At 41.5% G+C, this 21,511-nt stretch overlaps 1 protein-coding gene across 1 annotated transcript in view; it reads right to left on the reverse strand.

Moving 5' to 3' along the window:
• Positions 1-21,511, reverse strand: part of MEGF10 (multiple EGF like domains 10) — a 113,691-nt gene that overhangs the window by 36,926 nt on the left and 55,254 nt on the right. The window contains exons 6-10 of the mRNA XM_083403709.1: positions 17,239-17,485; positions 15,354-15,474; positions 13,864-14,000; positions 7,302-7,514; positions 1,267-1,441 (exon numbers count right to left, since the gene is read on the reverse strand). Of these exons, the coding sequence (XP_083259835.1) occupies positions 1,267-1,441; positions 7,302-7,514; positions 13,864-14,000; positions 15,354-15,474; positions 17,239-17,485 (893 nt within the window). The remainder of the gene's footprint in view (positions 1-1,266; positions 1,442-7,301; positions 7,515-13,863; positions 14,001-15,353; positions 15,475-17,238; positions 17,486-21,511) is intronic.

The following is a 21,511-nucleotide window of genomic DNA, read 5'->3' on the forward strand; positions in this document are numbered from 1 at the left end:
ACTAATTTCATATTAGTTGGCATGAAAGATAATGCATCATTTCACAATTTTACCCTTATTCCTGTTACTTCTACTATAAGCAGAGGCAACTAAAGGCGTACAATGTAAGTAGAAATAGGTGGAAAAGAAGAACAGCAAAAAGTGTAACAGAACTTTTTGACAAGAAAAAGTATCATTGCTTTTAAGATTGTATTATGAGCATTACATTTTTATATAAACACAGGTGATTGGTTGCTACATTAGATGTCAGGTTTACACCAATAATTCAATTTATAATGAGAATTACATGCTGTCACTTAAATCCCTGGATCAGAACTTCCCATAGTTCCACCTGCTTCTTTTCCACAGGCCCTGCCAGCCAGGTATTTATCCTTCTCCTGGGCGTGGGGCCAAGTGTTGATACTGGTCAGTTGGCATCGCACCCAGGTGAACGCCCCCTAGAGTCCTGCCACCATTGGCCAATTTGGAGGCAGGAGTCTGATCCGGCTGGCAATAGGCCAGTTCACAGGGGAGATGCGGTGCCCACAAAGCAGCCCGCCCAAGGAGGGCAAACGGATTAGCAGCTTTCCATTTTTCTTATTCTCAAATACAGACGAGGAGATTCTAATAGATTGCTTTATTGAATTCCAGAACCTGTAGGTGTGATCTTAAGGCTATCCCCCTCCTGACATACATTTTAAAATTCAGTTTTTTGTTTTTTTTTAAGGCGATTGGTTCACCTACATTTTATCAGTTACCACTACAAGCAACTCAGTGGACACATTTGGAAGTGGCGGATATTGTGTTAGCTTTCCTTGTTACAATGCTACCGCTTCTGTCTTGATTTCTAGCATTCCCTTTCCACTGTTGCATTACTGAACTGTTGCTTTTTAAAATAAATATAGAACCGTGGCACACTAAATTTCATTCACACCGATGGGTGTGGTGTGACATGCTGGCACCCTTTATGTGCTTCTGTTCCCCCTTGATTCACACATGAAAATGGCAAGAAAGACCTGTACCCCAAATTTCTTTCATCCAACCATTTTCGGGGTTAATGAGGTTGTAAATAGATTTTATTTTTTTTCTGAAGGCAATTAATGTGGAAATGGACGTTAGACTTCCGCTAGATTCTCAGAAGCGGCCTTTATGACATTTGACAGATCACATAATGCATAAAAATTATCAAGTAGGAAGCGTCAGGAAAATGCAGTCACTGTGTCCAAAGGACTGATAGCTGCTGAAACGGCCAATGAGGAATAGTAAATGACAATCGAAATCGTGTACCTTAAATCCTGGGGCACAGATGCATTTTCCAGTCACACTGTCACAGTCAGCACCATTTTGGCAACTGCAAATCTGTTGACAAGATTCTCCATAGAATCCCGGGGAACATGTCTCATTACAGTAGAGTCCAGACCGGCCTGGCTTGCAGGAACATTCTCCAGACATAGGATGACAGCTGTGACCAAGGCATGAAAGGAATAAAACATTTGGAGTTAAATATGACACCAAGAATCCAATGCAGCAAAATACTCTTACAGACACATTATAAAAGGATTTCACACAGGGGGCTTTAAAAATAAAATGAAAATGCATGCATTGGAGTGGGTGGGGATACAGGAACACACGCTGTAATATTATGTTACCTATGTAATAGTAAAACGAACTTCTATTTATTTTGTATCTTAAATAATTAAAAACATTCCTTTTGTATTGTGGAAAATTTCCTGTTACATGGGTATGGTTAGAATTAATTTCTGGGGTGAGCAGTGACAAAAGTAATCTGAATAAACAACCATAATATCTTTTCAAATGAAGTGTAAAAACCTCTGCGTTTCACTGATGGCTCATTAGGGTGCAACTCACCCGCCTACTCCCACAAACTGACTACCACTAAACTCATGCTCGTAATTTGCATTCTGCTTTATTATGAAGGCCATATTGAAACTTAGTGCTCCTTTATGATACATCCATGAGCTTCTTTGTTAGTTAAAACTAAAGATATGGCGTTAAAAGGCATTCTTGCATTTAACGTGCCGTGTGGAATTTCATCCCAAAGCAAATACGAGCTTCAGAGCAGGGATTCCTACAGCAGTGGAAGAAAGGGTTAAATTCCTTCCGTGTCTGCTGTACTTGCCCTAATACCTGCCCTCACAGCTGATGCTGTGAATTTGAATTTAAAAAATAAATAAATCCTGCGCAAATATGCATTTAACTCATGTGTAGTTTGGCCCTGAGTAAGAAACGTATATGTACTTCCCCTCGCTTAAAGTGGTGTGCTAGCCTGCAACAGATTTCCTTCCTTGAAATGACGCCAAATCACTTTTACAGAAGAAAGGTCGGGGCACTTTTACAACCTTGGAGAATATGGATAGCCTGTGGTTTCCATACCTGGTGAAAGACCAGCTGTCTTTACCTGAAAACAGCAGCTCCATTCAATAGCAGCTTCATTCAGTAACAGCCACACAGCTGTTGTCTTGTAACAAATGGACACCATCAGCTGCGCTAAGATATATGTGCCGGGAAAGTGGACACAAAGGGGTGCTCTGTGGTTCTCTGGCAGACAAAGCACTCAGCTTAACGCTCACCAAAGGGAAGCCTTAATATCCAGATCAATTATGTTTACAATAGACAGCTTGTTTAAAGATGGACTCTGATCACTGATTGAAGTAATATTCCCCAAGGCATCCTGAAGGGGGAGGATGTACCAAAATCCAGACACATCAAATGAATTATGGCTGGAGATGGCCTTCCTTCAGTGATTTGCGGGGGAAATCCTCGCTGTAAGACTCCTTGCTCATTTAATATAACTTCCTTAATGCTTGATGTTCTTTATCACTATTACTAACTGCTGTGACCACCAAAAGACACTGGCTTTCTTATGAGAGTAAAACAAAAAGCATAAAAGCACGCACACAAGTATAAAGTAAGTTTTCCATTCAACTCCAATCTGCAGAAAGCAGGAAGTGCACATTTTTTTCTGGCTGATATATTATGTGTTACATGTTTCTGAAATCTTTGGGAAACATAGCGGACTGAGATTATTCATTACTATTTGATTATCTGAAATATTTGATCCTAATTTTCAATCTTTGGTTTTCAAGGCAGTTCACAATTAATCCAGAGTGTGGCGGCTAGACGGGTGACTGGGAGCAGCCGCTGAGACCATATTATTATTATTATTATTATTATTATTATTATTTTCCATTTGAGGTCAGAGAAAATGATATGGGTAGTGGGCTTGCTGCAATGGTGCTCAGTTCTCCTTAAGAGAAGAGGCATGTACGAAGTGCTCGCCTACACAGGCGTGCTGCATGTAGCCTGTTTTCAAAACCCAAGATGACAGCTCCATTCCAAGGGGTACTAGAACTTTAAGAGCAATCCTATCCCCAATATCCAAATGCTGCTTAAAAAAAATAAACAAAACCTTCTTAAAGAGCTAACAGCCGTTCCACATAGTGAGAAATTGCAGCTCCTGGTGTGCACATTTCAAATGATCCTGGGGGTGACAAATAATCCTGGGAGTGATGGGAGATGATGACATGTGTTCCCTCCCATGGACATTGTCTCAGGGGTCAAAGATGGCTGTTTCCATATGACCCAATCTAAATAACTTTATCGCACTAGCCATTGGCCACAACAAATCTGAATTAAAAAGAAATACAGTGGTGCCTCGCAATACGAAATTAATTCGTTCCGCGAGTCTCTTCGTCTAGCGGTTTTTTCGTCTTGCGAAGCAACCCTATTAGCAGCTTAGCGGATTAGCGCTATTAGCGGTTTAGCGGCTATTAGCGGCTATTAAAGGCTTAAGGGATTAGCGGATTAGCTGCTAAAAGGCTATTAGCAGCTTAGCACCTTAGAAAAAAGGGGTGGGGAGCGGAAAAAAATCTCAAGACTCGCAAGACATTTTCGTCTTGCAAAGCAAGCCCATAGGGAAATTCGTCCTGCAAAGCGCATCGAAAAACGGAAAACCCTTTCGTCTAGCGGGTTTTCCGTCTTGCGAGGCATTCGTCTTGCGGGGCACCACTGTACAAGCAAAAGGGGTGTTACGCCAGAAACAATGGTCTCTATTTAGATCCCTGTGTCCCCTTACAGTTCATGCCTATATTGTCCAGGGTCTTCTTTCTGATCTTTTTGGCCACCAAAGCAAAAAGTGGGTGACTTTATGAGTCACTGAAGCGTTTACATCGCTAAGAAGCCATAGGACTTCCTCTGACGGGGAGAGGCATCTTTCCTGTACGGACAGTAGGGTGAGAAATCACCTCCAGGGTCCAATGTATAGTGGGCAAAATAGTAAATAGTGCAAGATGTCTTCCACGCGGTTGCCCACATATACATAGTCTGTCTTTGTATGGTACCTTGCTATATTGTCTGTCCAGGATGGCGGAGGACATAGCTTGAATTGCAGCTCAGTAAAAGTGAATCTAAGTGAGGTTGGCCGTCTAAGTATCTAAAGGGGAAAGACTGTAGCCCAGTGGTACATTATCTGTGCACATTCTGCATTCAGAAAGTGTCAGGTTTAATCTTTGGCATCTCTAGGTAGAGCTGGGTGAGACCCCAGTCTGAAATCTTGAAGGGCTGCTGTCTGTCCGTGTAGATAATACCGATCTTGACCACTGAACTATGGCTGCTTCCCCTATCACTTCTTCTTGCACAACAAAGGCCTCAACAGCACTCTGCAAATCCCCAAGTCCCGCTACATTCCTTGAGATTCATCCCACAGTTTTCCAGAGGGCCCCTTGACTCTCAGGAGCAGATGCATCGGGTGCAGCGGTAGGAGCCAGGAAAGCCCCACTGAATATACACAGCTCCACTTATTCTTCTTTAAGTCTTTGGGGGAAAAGAAATCCCTGTTCATTCATTTTCTCTCTTTCTCTTTAAGTAGAAGTCAAACTGTGACATTGATATTCTGTAGCCCTGTTCCCCAGCCACAGTGTGCTAGGAAGCCATAGCTGCGCACATATTGATTGACACCAAAATTAGTATTCCGTAATTTGTAATTAAAATATAGGAAGCAGAAACACTTTGGAAGCTTTTGATGGCTCGTGTTTAGTTAGTTTAATTGGCAATGCACAGTGCACACAGATGTTAAGAAATGCGGCACCTACTTATCTCTTAAGTTCACATCTTAGGGAATCTGCTTGCACGCAGGACATCAAATTAGTATCTAAATCTGCAATTAATCAAATATTTTACTGCCAGTGACAAATTATGCAGAGATGCCAGATACATTGTGCCTATGCTCTTAGGTATGGTGCGTATCATTCTGCTGGTATGGTCAGATCAGACCAAAGGCTTAGCTGGTCCAGCATCCTGCTTTCCAGTGACCAACCTTTGAGACAAACAGGGTATGAAGGCACAGCTGCACTTTCATGGTGACTACTGTTTTGAAAGTCAAAGCTCTGAATGGCAGAGGTCGGCAATACAGTAAATTGAAAGGAAGAAACTTGCCTCCATGCCCCAGACTTTCTTTGGGAAGAGCCAAAGTAGAGCCTATTGCTAAGGATAAGAGACTGATGGGAAATAGTGTATGACTAAAGGTAAAAAAATGGTAAAGGACCCCTGGACGATTAAGTCCAGTCAAAGGCAGCTATGGGGTTGCGGTGCTCATCTCGCTTTCAGGCCGAGGGAGCCGGTGTTTCTCCAGACAACTTTCTGGGTCATGTGGCCAGCATGACTAAACTGCTACTGGTGCAACGGGACACTGTGACGGAAGCCTGAGCACACGGAAATGCCGTTTACCTTCCTGCCGCAGCAATTCCTATTTATCTACTTGCACTGGCGTGCTTTCAAACTGCTAGGTTGGCAGGAGCTGGGACAGAGCAACGGGAGCTCACCCCGTCGTGGGGATTCGAACCGCTGACCTTCTGATCAGCAAGCCCAAGAGGCTCAGTGGTTTAGACCACAGCGCCACCCACGTATCACTACCCCATGGTGAAATCCAATGTTTTTATGCTATTGAATGGTGCATACAGTGTGTTAAGACACACTTTTTAAAGAGACATGTGAATATATTTTAGATATGTTCAGGCATATCTGAAATGTTTTGCTTTCATCCTATACTGCCAACTTAAACCGTTTGCTCTTTTGAAGTAAACTGTAGAATTAACTAACAGATGCTCCCACGCCTACATTATTTCTAAGTCCATTCCATTTGTCACAGAAAAGAGGAAATGTCAAAAACATGTTCAAAAATAGTCACATGCTTCTGTTTACATCTGAACATCTGCAGTTTGACTTGACCAAAGCTGTCTTTCCAGTGGTATAAATGAAGGAACAGCTGTGTTGAACATGAATCAAGCATTAACCTTGAAATATCAGAAATGCTACACAGTGCTGTGCCATACATTCTTGTCAATGTAAAATGTTTATAGCAGACTTTAGTTAATCTTCTAAAAGCTTAATTGTAGCTCCTACATACAGATTTTAACAGAAGCAAGGTGCACTGGTTTGGTAAAACTTTCTTCATTTAACTAGCTCAACCTGGTAGTTACTACATTACCTATTGCCCACGGGGAAATGGCACATGGGGAAAAAGGAAGCACACCAGTGAAAAGTCACGTTAATGAAAATGAGAAAGGAATGTAACCAGCTCCCACGTCAATTACTGAACACATCAAGCAATCACAATGTTTAAATATATAATCCTTGCTGATCATGATGCCACATAACAGTGAAAACATTTCTTTTAAAGCTTCTCTGCCACTTGGTGCAACGGTTGAACCATAAACTCTGATGGATTCCACCATGTAAGGATTAGCTCTCTGACTGCCTGCCACAGCAATCTTGCTTAAAAATGTATATACATCTTAAATACTGGATTAAATGCAGCAAGCCCCACTGCATGCATGCCCAGGCTTGTGTGCATACAGTTGTGTTCCCTTCCCCTTTTTGAAACAGCAGCTGTCTTCTGCTCTCTCACAAAAGTGTTTTCATTTATTCCCAATTTCAACCTGATTCAACCACTTAACTAATTCTACCTATCGCCCACAACTGGTAAAACTGCAGCACAAGATGACTGATACTTAGAAGAGGCAGTCAAGACTTCCTATTTACAAGCAATCTTCACTATTCTTTTCTGAGAAATGAATGTGAAAACTAGCCATCCTTTCAGGTACTGGCACATTGGACTAGAAACCAAGGAGCTTCAGAGCTGTGGTTAGTAGCTACCAAGAATGCCATCTCAATACAGCAGAGAAGCAACAGAACCTCCTTATAGTCTTATAAGACCTTAGTCTAGCTTCCTCTATATTTGGCCAATTGAAGTTGCCCGGACCAGCATAGAACAAGAATGTCTGCCAAAAATTCTAGAAGCTTACCTGTGAGTATTTGGCAAATAACAGGGGCATTTTTTGTCACATTTGAGACCATAGACACCTTCGGAGCACAGTCTTGTTTCGCAGCGTTCTCCTGTGTATCCTGGCTCACAAAGGCATGCACCACTAATGTGATAGCATTTTCCACCATTCATGCATTGGCACGTCTCTGCACATTGTACTCCAAAGGTTCCCACTGGACATTCATCTTGGCATCTGTTGAGAAAGTCGGGGAGAGAGACATGTTCTTTACTTTCTGTTAAAATATTTTGAAGTTCTATTTGGAATCTCCATTCCTAATACCTTCCACAATGGCAATAGCTGCATCCACACTGTACCTTTAAAGCATATTCAAAGTAAATTCTGTACCTCAAAGAATTCTGGGCATTCTAGTTTACCTCCCTCGGAGTTACAAATCACAGCAACCCTTAACAAACTGCAATTATTGGGGGGGGGGGGCTTTAAAGGTATAGCGTGTAGGAGGCTGTGAAATAAATGCACAACTCTAAAAAATAAAAGGAAGAAAATTTCAAGCTAAGCTTTCGCTTACACAGTAAATTTGGGTGCAAAGGGACAAGGATATAAACATGCACAACATGAAAAAATAACTGCTGAAGAAATACCAGATGGGTTCTCTATTGTACAAAACTTCAATGTGAATGAGGAGGGAGTGAAGCAGGTCCCTCTGCAAACACCTTTAAAATGATTCAGGTCAATGGTTCGATGATATAACATGAACACAAAGGATGGAAGTGGAATCCTTAGTATACCAACAGAGAAAAAACAACTGTTCTTTACCAGATATAAACAGTCAAGAGGAAGAAAGCAAATCTCTGCTAAAGGACTGCTTAATAATAGACTAGGATAAATGCTAAGAGATTGTTGTTTCTATTTAAATCAACTGTTAATCTTTTAAAGCCCATTTGTATGAAGCGATCCCACTTTTGTCAGATCTCTGCACTCAAATAACAGTCAGCTTCTTTTTCTTTAGAATGACTATGTACTGGCTAGAACATTGTATATGTTTTCTTCTAGTTGATTTCTCCCACCCAAGCAAGGCTATGAAGAGATGAGGACTTGCCTGGTTTATATGAAAAACTGCCCAAACAGGTCAGTTCCAAGACCTTAACAGGTTGTGTGTCTGTGTGTTTCTCAAAGAGATTGGGATGCATAGCCACACATGAAGCCCCATGTGGTCACTTTCTGATACTATTTAAGTCTTATCAGTATTCCACCTCTGTTCTTCCCAATCAGATTATTTCATACAGGTTAGGGCTAGAAGAATATAAACTCGGATCCATTTGTTGCAAGGCAACACTATTGCTACCATAGATCACTCAGACCAGAAACACGTGTGCAACCTAGAGAGAATAGCGCAGCATTCACATTGCAGTTTATTCCATTTTCAGGACATTCCCCTTTTAGCCTCCACATAATGTTTGAGCTTTCACAAAATGGAAAAACCACTTCCAGAACTTTAGCGGAATATAGCTCAAGTTTAGCACTCATTTCCATATTATTTGCAAATGGATTTTTTTTTTTCTGGAAGCAAATAACATGGAAATGAGTACCTTGGAAGTCAAACAGAATCTGTTCCAGAAGTCCGTTCGACTTCCAAAACATTCGAAAACCAAAGTGTGGCTTCTGATTGGCTGCAGGAAGCTCCTGCAGCCAATCAGAAGCCGCAGAATTCCCATTGGATGTTTGGGTTCCAAAAATAGTTTGCACACCAGAACACTCACTTCCAGGTTTGCGGTGTTTGGAAGCCAAAACGTTCAAGAACTAAGCTGTTTGAAAATCAAGATATGACAGTATTAAACTCGCACTATATTCCACTATAGTTCCAGAAGTGGCTTTTATGTCGCATGAAAGCTCATGCGACAATGGAAATTGAGAGGCAATGAAAAGTCGTGAAACTAGAATAAACAGCCATGTGAATGCAGCCTAGTGTTGTGTCCCAGAAAAGTATCTCTAAAACGAATACAGTGGTGCCTCGCAAGACGAAAAGAATCCGTTCCGTGAGTCTCTTCGTCTAGCGGTTTTTTCGTCTTGCGAAGCAAGCCCATTAGCGGATTAGCGCTATTAGCGGTTTAGCGGCTATTAGCGGCTATTAAAGGCTTAAGGGATTAGCGGATTAGCTGCTAAAAGGCTATTAGCAGCTTAGTGCCTTAGAAAAAGGGGGTGGGGAGCGAAAAAAACCCCCAGGAATCGCAAGACATTTTCGTCTTGTGAAGCAAGCCCATAGCAAGTTCGTCCTGCGAAGTACCTCCAAAACGGAAAACCCTTTCGTCTAGCGGGTTTTCCGTCTTGCGAGGCATTCGTCTTGCGGGGCACCACTGTAGTTCAAGCTGTCTCAAGCAACGTAACAAAGTTACAGGAAAAGGCAACGGTTTTCCTTCCCAGCTCTAAATGTGGCAACGAGTCAGATCCTTAGAATAGTGTATCAGCAAAACCTATTTGATTAATCTTTTGCAACTGCAAAGGCACCACACATCAGTGATATAGTACATACCACCTAGCAAGCATGAAATCTCAGTTTCAAACCTGGTATCTCCATTTAAAAGGATGAGGATGCATATAATGGAGAAGACCTCTGCTTAAGACCTTAGATAGTTACTGCTAGTCATACTTAATACTTAGCTAGACGGCCAAGTAGTCTGACCTGCTCTAAGCCAATTATTTCCAGCTACCGCAGAGGGAGAGAGTTCACCCCATTATGTTATCTCCCTAGATGCAGCACTTATAATACCTCAGAGGAAAGGGAGAATTTTCTTTAGATGCTTGTTTCTTAGAACCCAAAATTCTACCACAATTCTGACATGTGAAATATAAGACATAACTTTAAACCAAATTTTTCTTCCACACAGAACCCAACAGGATCCATCATACGAGAAGTCATTTTACCCTCGAAACACAAGTGCCTTCACTTCACTTCAGGGTCAAATCCACAATGAATAAACCGGCATAGTGTGTTATTTCCTGTGGCAGTTGGAGCAAGAACTAAGAAAGAAAGCCTCTACCAATGTTCCGTGCTCCTTCCAACACACACAAAAATGGTTATGCAGAGATAATTGACGGTTAGGAAAAGAGGCCAGGGTTAAGGCCAGCTGCTACACATTCTTTTCAAACACCACAGACAGTATGCATGATTTGATGAAACATAAATGGGGAGCACAGGGAGTTCTTAGTACATAGTAGCAAAGGGAATAATCCATTGGGAAGGTCTCTTGCACAAGCTCTACTGACATGAAAAGGAGCAGAGCCAAAAGTTCCTTCTTTGGCAAGGATGCAAATAAACCCACTTGGGGAAGTTGTCAGAATTTTTCCTCCCCTCCAGTTCTGACAGTGATTCCTGATGGTATGTCACACAAAAAGCAGGGAACACAGAAGACCAAAACTCTGTTAGCTGAGAGAGGCTAAGGGACGATGCCTCCAGATCCTCCTTCACGAATGGGGCTGTGAAAATAAACCTTTCTCTGAGATGCAACCTGACAAGTTCACTTCCAGTATCTGGGGTAGGGGAGTATACATAACCTTAAGTTTCATGCATCTGACAAGGTTGTTTGCTGGGGGAAAATAAGTTAGTTTTACTTTTTCATGTTTATTTATATTTCTAAAAGGGTTTTGAATATTTCTACAGTGGTACCTCAGGTTAAGTATTTAATTCGTTCCGGAGGTCTGTTCTTAACCTGAAACTGTTCTTAACCTGAAGCACCACTTTAGCTAATGGGGCCTCCTGCTGCTGCCACGCCGCCTGAGCACGATTTCTGTTCTTATCCTGAAGCAAAGTTCTTAACCTGAAGCACTATTTCTGGGTTAGCGGAGTGTGTAACCTGAAGCGTATGTAAGCTGAGGTACCACTTTAGTAGATTTCTGTTGTTGCATTCATCAGTTTGGGGACATTTCTTTTTCCAGACGTTTCATATTGGTTTTGTTAGTCATGTTTTGTTAACCTTGGGGAAGCATATAATGCCAGTTGCTTGGGAACAGATGTGGAGTGGTTGCTGTTTTTGTGCTCAATTCCTGCTTTTGTGGGCTTCCCATTGGCATCTGGTTGGCCAATGTAGGAAACAGGATGCAAGACTAGCTGTGTCCTTGGTCTAATCTAGCAGGGCTTTTCTTACATACTTCTTTTGAGCCACAACTGAAGTGCCCAAAAATGAGGTGGCCTAAAAATGTGTGCTGGCTAGGAAAAAAAGAGCTTCAATCAAGCCCTCACCACTATCTTTCCACAGTTCATAGACAAGCCTCCCATTATGCTCCCATCTCATTTGGTCTCCATCTCATGAGTCCCACCTTTCAATGGGAAAGACACATGTATTGTGAACACATCATTTTCCGTCACCTCTTATTTCATGCAGAACCTGGAATCTCATGTCCTGGATGGGGTTCCCTGCTTTCTGCTATCCATCATTTAAGGCCCACTCCAGCATCCCTTTCTCCCCTTTTAGTTTTTTTGGTTTTTTAATATGGCATCTTACTCATCTCTTTGGGGCTCTTCCCAGTTAGCTCTTGCTAGATTTTACTGACAGCATCTTCAGTTAAAAGATCTCCGGTACAAGGGGAATACCTGCTGAGCCTCTGCCAGTCAGAGTAGGCAGATGTAGGACCAAATGCTTCAGATTCACCTAAAGCAGCTTAATACATTCAGCACCAGATTTCAAAAGCAGACTCTGTAAATTCAAGAAGTCAGCTTTGAATTCTAAAACGTTGCTGAATTTTAAATGTTAGTTGTCAGGAAAGAGAGAGTGCTTCCATCTCCCATCCAAATAAGTACTGCAAGCTTCTAATTCTCAAAAGGCCTAACGTTGCAAGTCGATATTTTTGTGGCCTGCAAAATGCAACAGCATATTGATCACAAAAGGAAGGAAACACACGCTGAGTTCCAGTTCAGTAGCTGGGGGGGGGGGGGGACAGGTCCCGCCTTCCTTCCTTCTAAAAGACTTCAACTTGCTAACCAGGATTTGGGGTCCTGACATGAGCCATAAAAACAGAAAATACCGTATTTTTCGATCCATATGACACACCTGACCATAAGACACACCTAGTTTTTAGAGGGGGCATGCAAGAAAAAAAATATTCTTTAAAGGGAGCACTGAGCAGAGCCTGTATGCATCCCAGGCTCTGCTCAGCGCTCCCTTTCATGAGCCGCGTGGAGCGTGTGTGCGGCGCTTGCAGGCTTTTCCCCGAGGAGGGAGAAGGGCAGCCCGTCACTGTGCAGCGATCCCTCTTGCTGTTCCGGCTTCTGGCATAGCTGTGCAGCCTGCATTCGCTCCATAAGACGCACACACATTTCCCCTTACTTTTTAGGAGGGGGAAAGTGCGTCTTATAGAGCGAAAAATACGGTAAGTGACATTGTAATTGTAGAGCTGCAAGCTTTCTCAGAACCAGCAGGGGGAGCAGAGCAGTGATGTCATAATTAGCCAGTGTGTAATCAGTCTTTCTCCAGGACAACAATTTTGAAATACTTCATAAAAAGAAATCTACAGTAGCTAGTGTATATTTTTTCTTCAATAGTGCGATGGCTGCACTCTCCTGAGCTCCCAGCAGCGGAGTCACTGCTGTTTAGCAGGAGCAACAGTGGGAGCCAATAGATAAAGATAAAGAACCCCTAGATGGTTAAGTCCAGTCAAAGGCAACTACGGGTTTGCAGCGCTCATCTCACTTTCAGGCTGAGGGAGCTGACATTTGTCCACAGCCAGCTTTCTGAGTCATGTGGCCAGCATGACTGAACTGCTTCTGGCGCAATGGAACATCGTGACAGAAACCGGAGCGCATGGAAACGCTGTTTACCTTCCCGCCACAGCGGTACCTATTTATCTACTTGCACTGGTGTGCTCTTGAACTGCTAGGTTGGCGGGAGCTGGGACAAAGCAATGGGAGCTCATTCCGTCACGGGGATTCGATCCACCAACCTTCCAATCGGCAAGCCCAAGAGGCTCAGCATCACCTGCATCCCAATATGCCACTCCTGCCGCTCCACCTGCAGAGAGCCAACCTCCCAACACCCTTGGCCATCATACTCTCCCTTCCTGGTAAGCAGCAACTCTGCAGTCAGGAGGTCAGATAAGTGGTATCAGCCCCCCCCCCCCATTCCACTACAGGAATTCAGTCAACAGGTGTTTACTGAATAACTCTTGAGGACACACTGAATCTTGGAATTTAGGGGGAATCTCCACTGAACCTTGAGGACACACTGAATCTTAGAACTTAAGAGGAATCTCCACCGAGCATCCCCACTGAATCTGGACAACTGTATAGTGGTACCTTGGTTCCTGAACTTAATCTGTTCCAGGAGTCTGTTCGACTCCCGAAACCATTTGAAAACCAAGGCTCAGCTTCTGACTGGCTGCTGGAGCTTCCTGCACTCAAGCGGAAGCCGCATCAGACGTTCAGCTTCTGAAAAACGTTCACAAACTGGAACACTTTGCTTCTGGGTTTGCGGCGTTCAGGAGCCAATTTGTTCGACTACTAAGCCATTCAGGAACCAAGGTATCACTGTATTGGAATTCTCCCTTCTGCTCAGTAGCCATGGTACAAAGTGGCAAAGTTATATCTGCTTACCGTTCACCTGTGTAACCAGGGCTGCAGTGACACTGCCCTGTAGCTGAGTCACATGTCCCCCCATTGTGACACTGGCATTCTTGAGAGCAGTTCTTTCCGTAACGCCCTTCAGGACAAGGCTGACCACAGACTGTGCCCTGTTTGGAAACAGAATCTCGGTTTTATGCCTGGGAGTGCAGCTGCGAGAGGGAAAGACGAGGGGGGATCTGAAGGAAGCAAGGAGATTAACATGTTCGTATACCAGACAGCTTGTGCACATCTTAAAAATGCCAGATACCGTTTTAGCTTGCAACACAACAAACGTTTGCCTCAAGTGTTAGGGTGCTAATTTGTTGGAATGTTCATTCTGTAAAATAAATCTAATCCTAGATTTAATTTCTAAGCAACAGTAAACATTTAGATATTTTAAATATAGCTCTTCTGTGTTCACGCATACATTGTAATACAAGGAGATACTTTAGAGTCAAAATGCTTCAAAGGGAAAGATAACTTGTTACATCAATTTTTTTTATTTTAAATTTGTTTTCAACTGTAAATTTTAAAGGCAAAGTTTATTTTAATTTTTATAAAAACCCTGCTGCACAGATTTTGCTCAGACCCCTGGCATATGCAGGATTCTTCGTCTAATCAACGTTTTCTAAAAAGTATGTTGGCTTCATGGAATGGCAGCTATAAAGCTTGAACAACAATGGTGACAAACAACTGAAGACAACAAACTGCATGCTGACTCAGAGAGAAGTTGGATAATAATAATAATAATAATAATAATAATAATAATAATAATAAATTATTATTATTATTTATACCCCACCCACAGGGCTGCCTTCATCCCAGAGGGCACCATCTAGCCTGGAATTCTTGCAGCACTTCTCTGTCTCTCTGACTTCTGACTATGCTTTTCAAACATAAAATACAAAATGGAAGGCAAAAATAGACACATTATTGGAAGATGCTTCCAGACTTTGGAGAAACTTCCTCCATGTGGAGGTCTACCAAAAAAGAAAAAAGCCAGGTGCTTTCTGTAATTGCAACGAAGTGTTTGGAGGATATTTATGGAGTATATAAGGGAATTATCTTTTAGGTCCTCGTCTTCTGTACAAAATGTAAAGCTGTAAATATTTGTATAAGTGGTCCATAGCCTTAGGGATAGAGCAATAGAATATAAATGCATACATGAATTCCGATACAACTATAGAAGCAGGACAGAAATTTAGATAAATACAAGTCACTGACTTGGTAGAGCTTTAAGTGATTCATCTTGTGTGGGACAGAAAGCATACATTTTCTCTTCCTGTCAAGGCTCATGCGAATTGGTAGATGCCGATTACCATATGTTTTTGTAATGGTTTGGTTCTGATCCCTTATGATAGTATTGTGTGCTGACACATTTCCTCTTTTCTTGCCTGATGTTAGGCTGTGGTTCCAATTACATTTTTCTCCAGAGGCCCGCAGTAGCGGAAGCTTATACTCTTTTATAAAGGTATATTTACCATCCATCCAGGAGGACAGGCACATTCCCCAGTTACATGATGACATACTCCACCATTCTGACATGGGCATCTTTCTTCACACTGTGGCCCATGTTTACCAGGAGGACAGAGATCCTCACAACTAAAAAAGAAAGAAAAGTGTATTAAATATTACAGATACTTTTAAATATATTGGCATTTCTCTGGTGCTTTTAATAGGCTACACATTTATTACAGCTAAAGAATGCAAAACTAATCCGTAAAAACAAAGGGAGCATTGCACCAAGAGTTTTGCTGCATAAGCAGTACAACTCCCCAGCTTACAATGGAGAACGCAGACATAATTCTTGGTAAATTGTCCCTATGTTAGCAATTAAAGAACTGCAGAAATAGGTCTACTTCCTTACAAATTTTTCTTCTCTGGTCCAATTTATAATTGAGTTGCACTGGGGGGGACAGGACGCTAAAATTCTAGCCGGCATTAATTGCATTAGTTGGATTGCAATGCCCCTTTTTCTAATTGTGGTAATGTTTGCAGGATTTTAGCCCTACTGTATGAAAAATATTAAGGCTGGTGTAGAAATTGTACAGTGCTTCTTTCTGTGCCCCAGGAGAAGCTGGCTTTTCAGTACCTTACCTTTTTTCTTTTAGCATGTGCATTGAGGAAGGAGGGGGGGGGGATTTGTGCCTGGGGCAATCAGCTTTTTTTATTTATCAGCCTGGGTTCCCCTGAAGGTATGTACTAAATCAGCACATGCTCCAAGTATCCTTATTTACCATGGACAATCCCAATTCCCTATTATTTGGTAACTGTCTAATTTTTGTCTTCTGAGGATACTTTGCTAATATTGTGGCCAGAGTTACCATTCTTTAGGTTGTTTCAGCAAAGGGCATCTTACCCATTTTGAGTATCTTCTGCTCTGGGAGCCACAATTACAGTACAAGCTTCAAAACAAAAAAGGGCCATCCATAGTGGCTGCCTACAGAAAAATTCACTACTGTTCCTCTAAGGAACTAAGAATGCATTCCCCCACTCCCTATAATCCTGTATGATATGTTAGACCCATGGTTCCCAACGTGGGGCACCCCCCCACCACATACATAGGGGGACAATTTGATTTTTAAGGGGGGCAATTTGAGAATGAGTTAGACCAAGTTAATGGCCTTTTAGGCTTCCTCCACGTGAATATGAGTTCATTTTTTGAATAATACGAATTATACATCAGGGGTATGTGTCAGGATTTTAGAGATGCTTAGGTGGGGCATGGTCAAAAGAAGGTTGGGAACCACTGGGTTAGACTGAGAAAGATTGTGGTTGGCTCAATATAATTAAATGAAAGTCATCACTGAGCAAAGAGCTGAACCCATGCTTCCCTGGTTCCAGTCCAACACTACAAGCAGCGGATCGTGAAAGCTTAATCTACAACAGTCTTTAAGATTTGTGGGGTTTTTTTGCCATATTTCTATTACAGTTGTACCTTGGATCTTGAATGCCTTGGCTCCCAAACAATCGAAACCCGGAAGTGAGTGTTCCGGTTTTTGAACGATTTTTGGAAGCCGAATGTCCAATGGGGCTTCTGCTGCTTCTGATGGCTGCAGGAGCTTCCTGTGGCCCATCAGAAGCCACATTTTGGTTTTTAAACATTTTGGAAGTCAAACGGACTTCCGGAACAGATTCTGTTCAACTTCCAAAGTACAACTGTACTTAATTTTTATCTTATGTTATAGCAAGTTGGACCTGGAACTGAGAGGCAAATTCAACTCCCAACCCAACCGTAAGCACACAGCAAGTTGTTTAACCCTCACTGATGCAGTATGGATAGTCTTGTCACCCACGCCAATAAATGACGTGTATCGTGAAATCTGCTGCTATTCCACACATATAACAAATACAACTGTTGCATACAAGGCTCCGGTGTATCCAGGAGGGCATCTGCATTCTCCAGTCACATGATCACAAGTGGCTCCATTCTGACACTGGCATTTCTGGTGGCAATCATTTCCATAGGTCCCTTGGTCACAGTGTTCTTCGCAGCGCCATCCCTTGAATCCAGCAGCACAGTGGCAGGCTCCAGTGATGGGATTGCACAAGGCTCCGTTTTTGCATTGGCAGCGACTACTGCAGTGCGGTCCCCAGTGGTAACTGTCACATGCTGAGTGGAAAGCAGAAAGCAAGGATGACAACGGCTCCCTTAACCACTTATTCCCCAATCCTTAAATTATTATGACTCAGCAATTTGAAATTAGCAGCACGAAAGTGATTTGCTTGCTTTTTCTTTTATAAAAAAGCCAAGTGATTTTTTCATTGGACTGATAAATGTTCCCAACGTTGGAAACGTAAGCTTTTGAGTTGTGCATTACTTTTCCTCAAGTATAGGTGCTTGTATAAAAAAAGGTTGGAGGGGTTGCAATATTTATCCAGTTCATTATTGCAAACCGATTACTGACATACCGTAAACAGGATTTTTAAATTTATTGGATTCTCCCCAGAAATCCAAATGAAAGGGGTAGAGGAAATAGGGGCTCACATTTTGATGGCAGCAATGCCATGTGGACACAACAAAAAACTTGCATGCATGAGGATTATCAATCCCACAAAAAACACCTCTCTGGAAGCACATGTAGAGAGAATCCATGCTTTATTGCAAGAAATGTTAACCAAATGAAGCTGATCGTTTTAAAGCAAATGTAGAGAAATATTCCAAACAAGAAAACTGAAATAAGAACCCATGTCTTTGTATAAGTTTAAATCTAGTTTCTTTGTATTTTCTTGTTGACTTCCCCCCTAGAGATTTTATTGCTAACACTGGTAAAAATTATTCAAAGTTGGAGGCTTTCAGTCTCACTGGTTTAAATGAGAGAGATTTAAGCATGGGCCCTGGAGTCTTTGAGACTAAAATAAACCCTCAACTTTTTGATGTATTGTGAATATTTTTTGCCGGAGTGTAACCTCTAGCAAGGCCTCAAGAGAAACTTTAATACATCTTCAGTATGTTCTATATGCATCGTTCCATTTATTGTTCATTTCAAAATGTTCTGAATCCTATAAAAGGTAGCAGCTCACATGACGTGGGGAATGATGAGTTTCATCATTCCCTACCAAGTCACTGCAACTGTAACAACTTTGATAAATTTTCCCATAAGTGAAAATTTTATCTTGATTACTGCTTTAGTTATTTGGCTGTATTTATCAATACAGGACAGCATATTTGAAATTATTTTTGTGAACTTATTCAAAACTTCTTAAATATTATTATCATTTATTGCATTTATTAAATATCCTGCCCATCCTCCAGAATGAGACCAGGGCGGCAAACAAATCCACAATCAAAAACAAAAACACACTCTTTAAAACATTCTAAAAACAATTATAATTAAAAACATCCAAAAGCAGTTATTCCATCCAGTGATATGGCTCCATTATGCCCTAAGATGATTGATAATCTGTCAATGTGCACTGTCAATGTGTATTATATCAAATCCATTCTTTCATAGAAAGCTGACATATGAATAGTAAGTACCTCCTAAGATCTCCTATTTGCTCCCTTTCACGAGAAAATATAAAAGGTTTTTTTTAATAAAGAAATAAAAATAAAAATGGAAGCATTAGAAGTAACCCATAAAAAGGTCATATGGAGTTCACCAAGATTTTGCTAAACATGCGCTCATAGCATCTGCTTTTTATTTTCATGTTGTTCTGATAACAATAGTACCGTGGCAAAATTCCAGAGCAACTACTTTATGATCATACACACTCAGCCTGCTTAGTGACTGACAGCTATTGTTCTCATTGCCTTCTCCTGAGGCAGAGCAATCAGGCAGAGAACAGACCTACTTTCTTAAAGGAGACACAAAGAACTGAAGACATCTCCTCAGGGTGAAAACTACTCTAGCATAAGGTTTAACCATTCAGACCATGCAAATAAAAAAGGACAGGCGCTTTTAAGGATCATTTCCCGTATGTGATTGGTAACCTAGATATATCATAAGATCACAGATTACCTTGATGTGACCATTTCTTATTGAACAAGATTCTCCTCTAATAGCATTTATAATTTGTAATGTGCAATGGAAATAATTGGATCTATATCCACTATGGCAGATAGTTCCTTACATTAGATAAGGTCTTATAGCATTCATAAATACTTTGAAATGCTTCCTCCCTAGACTGGCCAAGTTTCAAATTCATTTCTGTATTCTACACTGTATGCAAACTTGCTACAATTAGATATTACATTGCTCTCAAAAACTGTGAAAAGTTTTATGGCTACTCTTGGAAATTAAAGATTAGTATCTTTAAATAAGATAAATAAATAAAGCCCTTTGAATGGGTCTGGGCAGACAAGAAAACGCTATGTTTACACTTACGAAGTCCTTACATCTCAGAAAGCAAAATGCTCTGAGACATATGTATGCTTGCATTGCGTTTGTTAGACAGACTTACGTTCCCCAAAGACCTTAGAAAGACCACCAGACTAATTTTGCTTTACACCTCCTAGCATATTCAGATTACAGTCCCCCTTCAAGTGGAACAAGACTGTTTCAGCCAGTCTCCCAAGAGAGATTTAAAAATGAACTCCAATGTCTTGGAATGTCTGAACAAACCACCATAGAGAATTGAAGAATTTAAAAGTGACCATCAGACATGGAATAAAATGGACCATTTTCATCCCTGGGGTAGATCTGTACTAGGTATGAACTTGGCCCGGTATCTTTATATTCAGCATACTTCAGCAGAGGGAAACAATTCTTTTGGCTCATAAAGCCCATCACATATTGTTTTACTGACTGCTGGAAGCAAGATATTTGATGCAAGCCACCAATGGTCATGCAGATGTTTAGAGAGACAGCTTAATCATTCTGAAAGTTACCACAGCAAGTTTATATCACTCCACATTTGCTATGGTATTAACATAGACCAGACAGAACACAGGCTGGTTTACATAAACTGTAGGTCTTGAGCCTGTGACATTTTTCAAAATGCCAAACCATGTTCCTGTCTCTTTACCATGGTTGTTGAGGTGAGTTGTATACTGTGACTGGCTGTATGTCTAAATTTAAACTATTTCAGCTGTAAGATCATCTTTCTGAATAAAGGAATGTAATTTATTGGTTTCCTGGATGCGCACAGCTCATTGTGACTGCAGAGGCCTTTAAAAGATAAAGCAGGTGTCTGCTGGCAAGTTTTCCAGGTCCGTGAACATTCTAGCTATAAGTCATCAATGAATCAGGGCTGCTACTCATATGAATTTTCCCCAACACCAATATCACTTCAGTGTAGGGGAGGAAATACATGCTTAGTATCACTTGAATTGAGAGATACAGCATGAATTTCATTTTCCCATAAGTGCATAAGTCAGAAAGGTGCTACACTCATTCGTAATACAGTGGTGCCTCGCAAGACGAAAAGAATCCGTTCCGCGAGTCTCTTCGTCTTGCGGTTCTTTTCGTCTTGTGAAGCAAGCCCATTAGCGGCTTAGCGGATTAGCGCCATTAGCGGCTTAGCGGGCTTAGCGGATCAGCTGTTAAGCGGCTTAGCGGCTTGGGAAAAAGGGGGGGAGGTGAAATAACCCGCAGGAACTCGCAAGACATTTTCATCTTGCGAAGCAAGTCCATAGGAAATTCGTTTTGCGAAGCACCTCCAAAATGGAAAACCCTTTCGTCTAGCGGGTTTTCCGTCTTGCGAGGCATTCGTCTTGCGGGGCAACACTGTACTTATACTTAATATTTGTATCACACTTTGAATGTTCAACAAACTTCACAGACCTAATCTTGTAATTTTTACAGCACAACAAACCTGTAATGATATTATTACAGTGGTACCTTGATTCTCAAACCCCTTGGGATTCAAACCCCTTGGTTCCCAAATGCTAATAACCCAGAAAACGACATCTGATGTGGCTGTCAGCTATTGTTTCTGGGGAGCCTGCAACAATCAGAAGCTGCGCCTTGGTTTTCGAACATTTCAGAAGTCAAACGGACTTCCGGAATGGATTAAATTTGGAGCTTTTGTTTTTGCTTTTTGTGACTGTGGAACCCAGTTCAGCTACTGATTGATTGATTGATTGTGCGACTGTGGAAATGGATAAAAGCCCCCCATCCAAACAAAGACTATCATCAGTGCAGGTAAGAAAAGAAAATAATTTTAATTTTTATCATCTACAATATGTCTTATTTAT

This window comes from Podarcis tiliguerta, assembly GCF_965153285.1.
Source record: "Podarcis tiliguerta genome assembly, chromosome: 11".
NCBI lineage: Eukaryota > Metazoa > Chordata > Lepidosauria > Squamata > Lacertidae > Podarcis > Podarcis tiliguerta.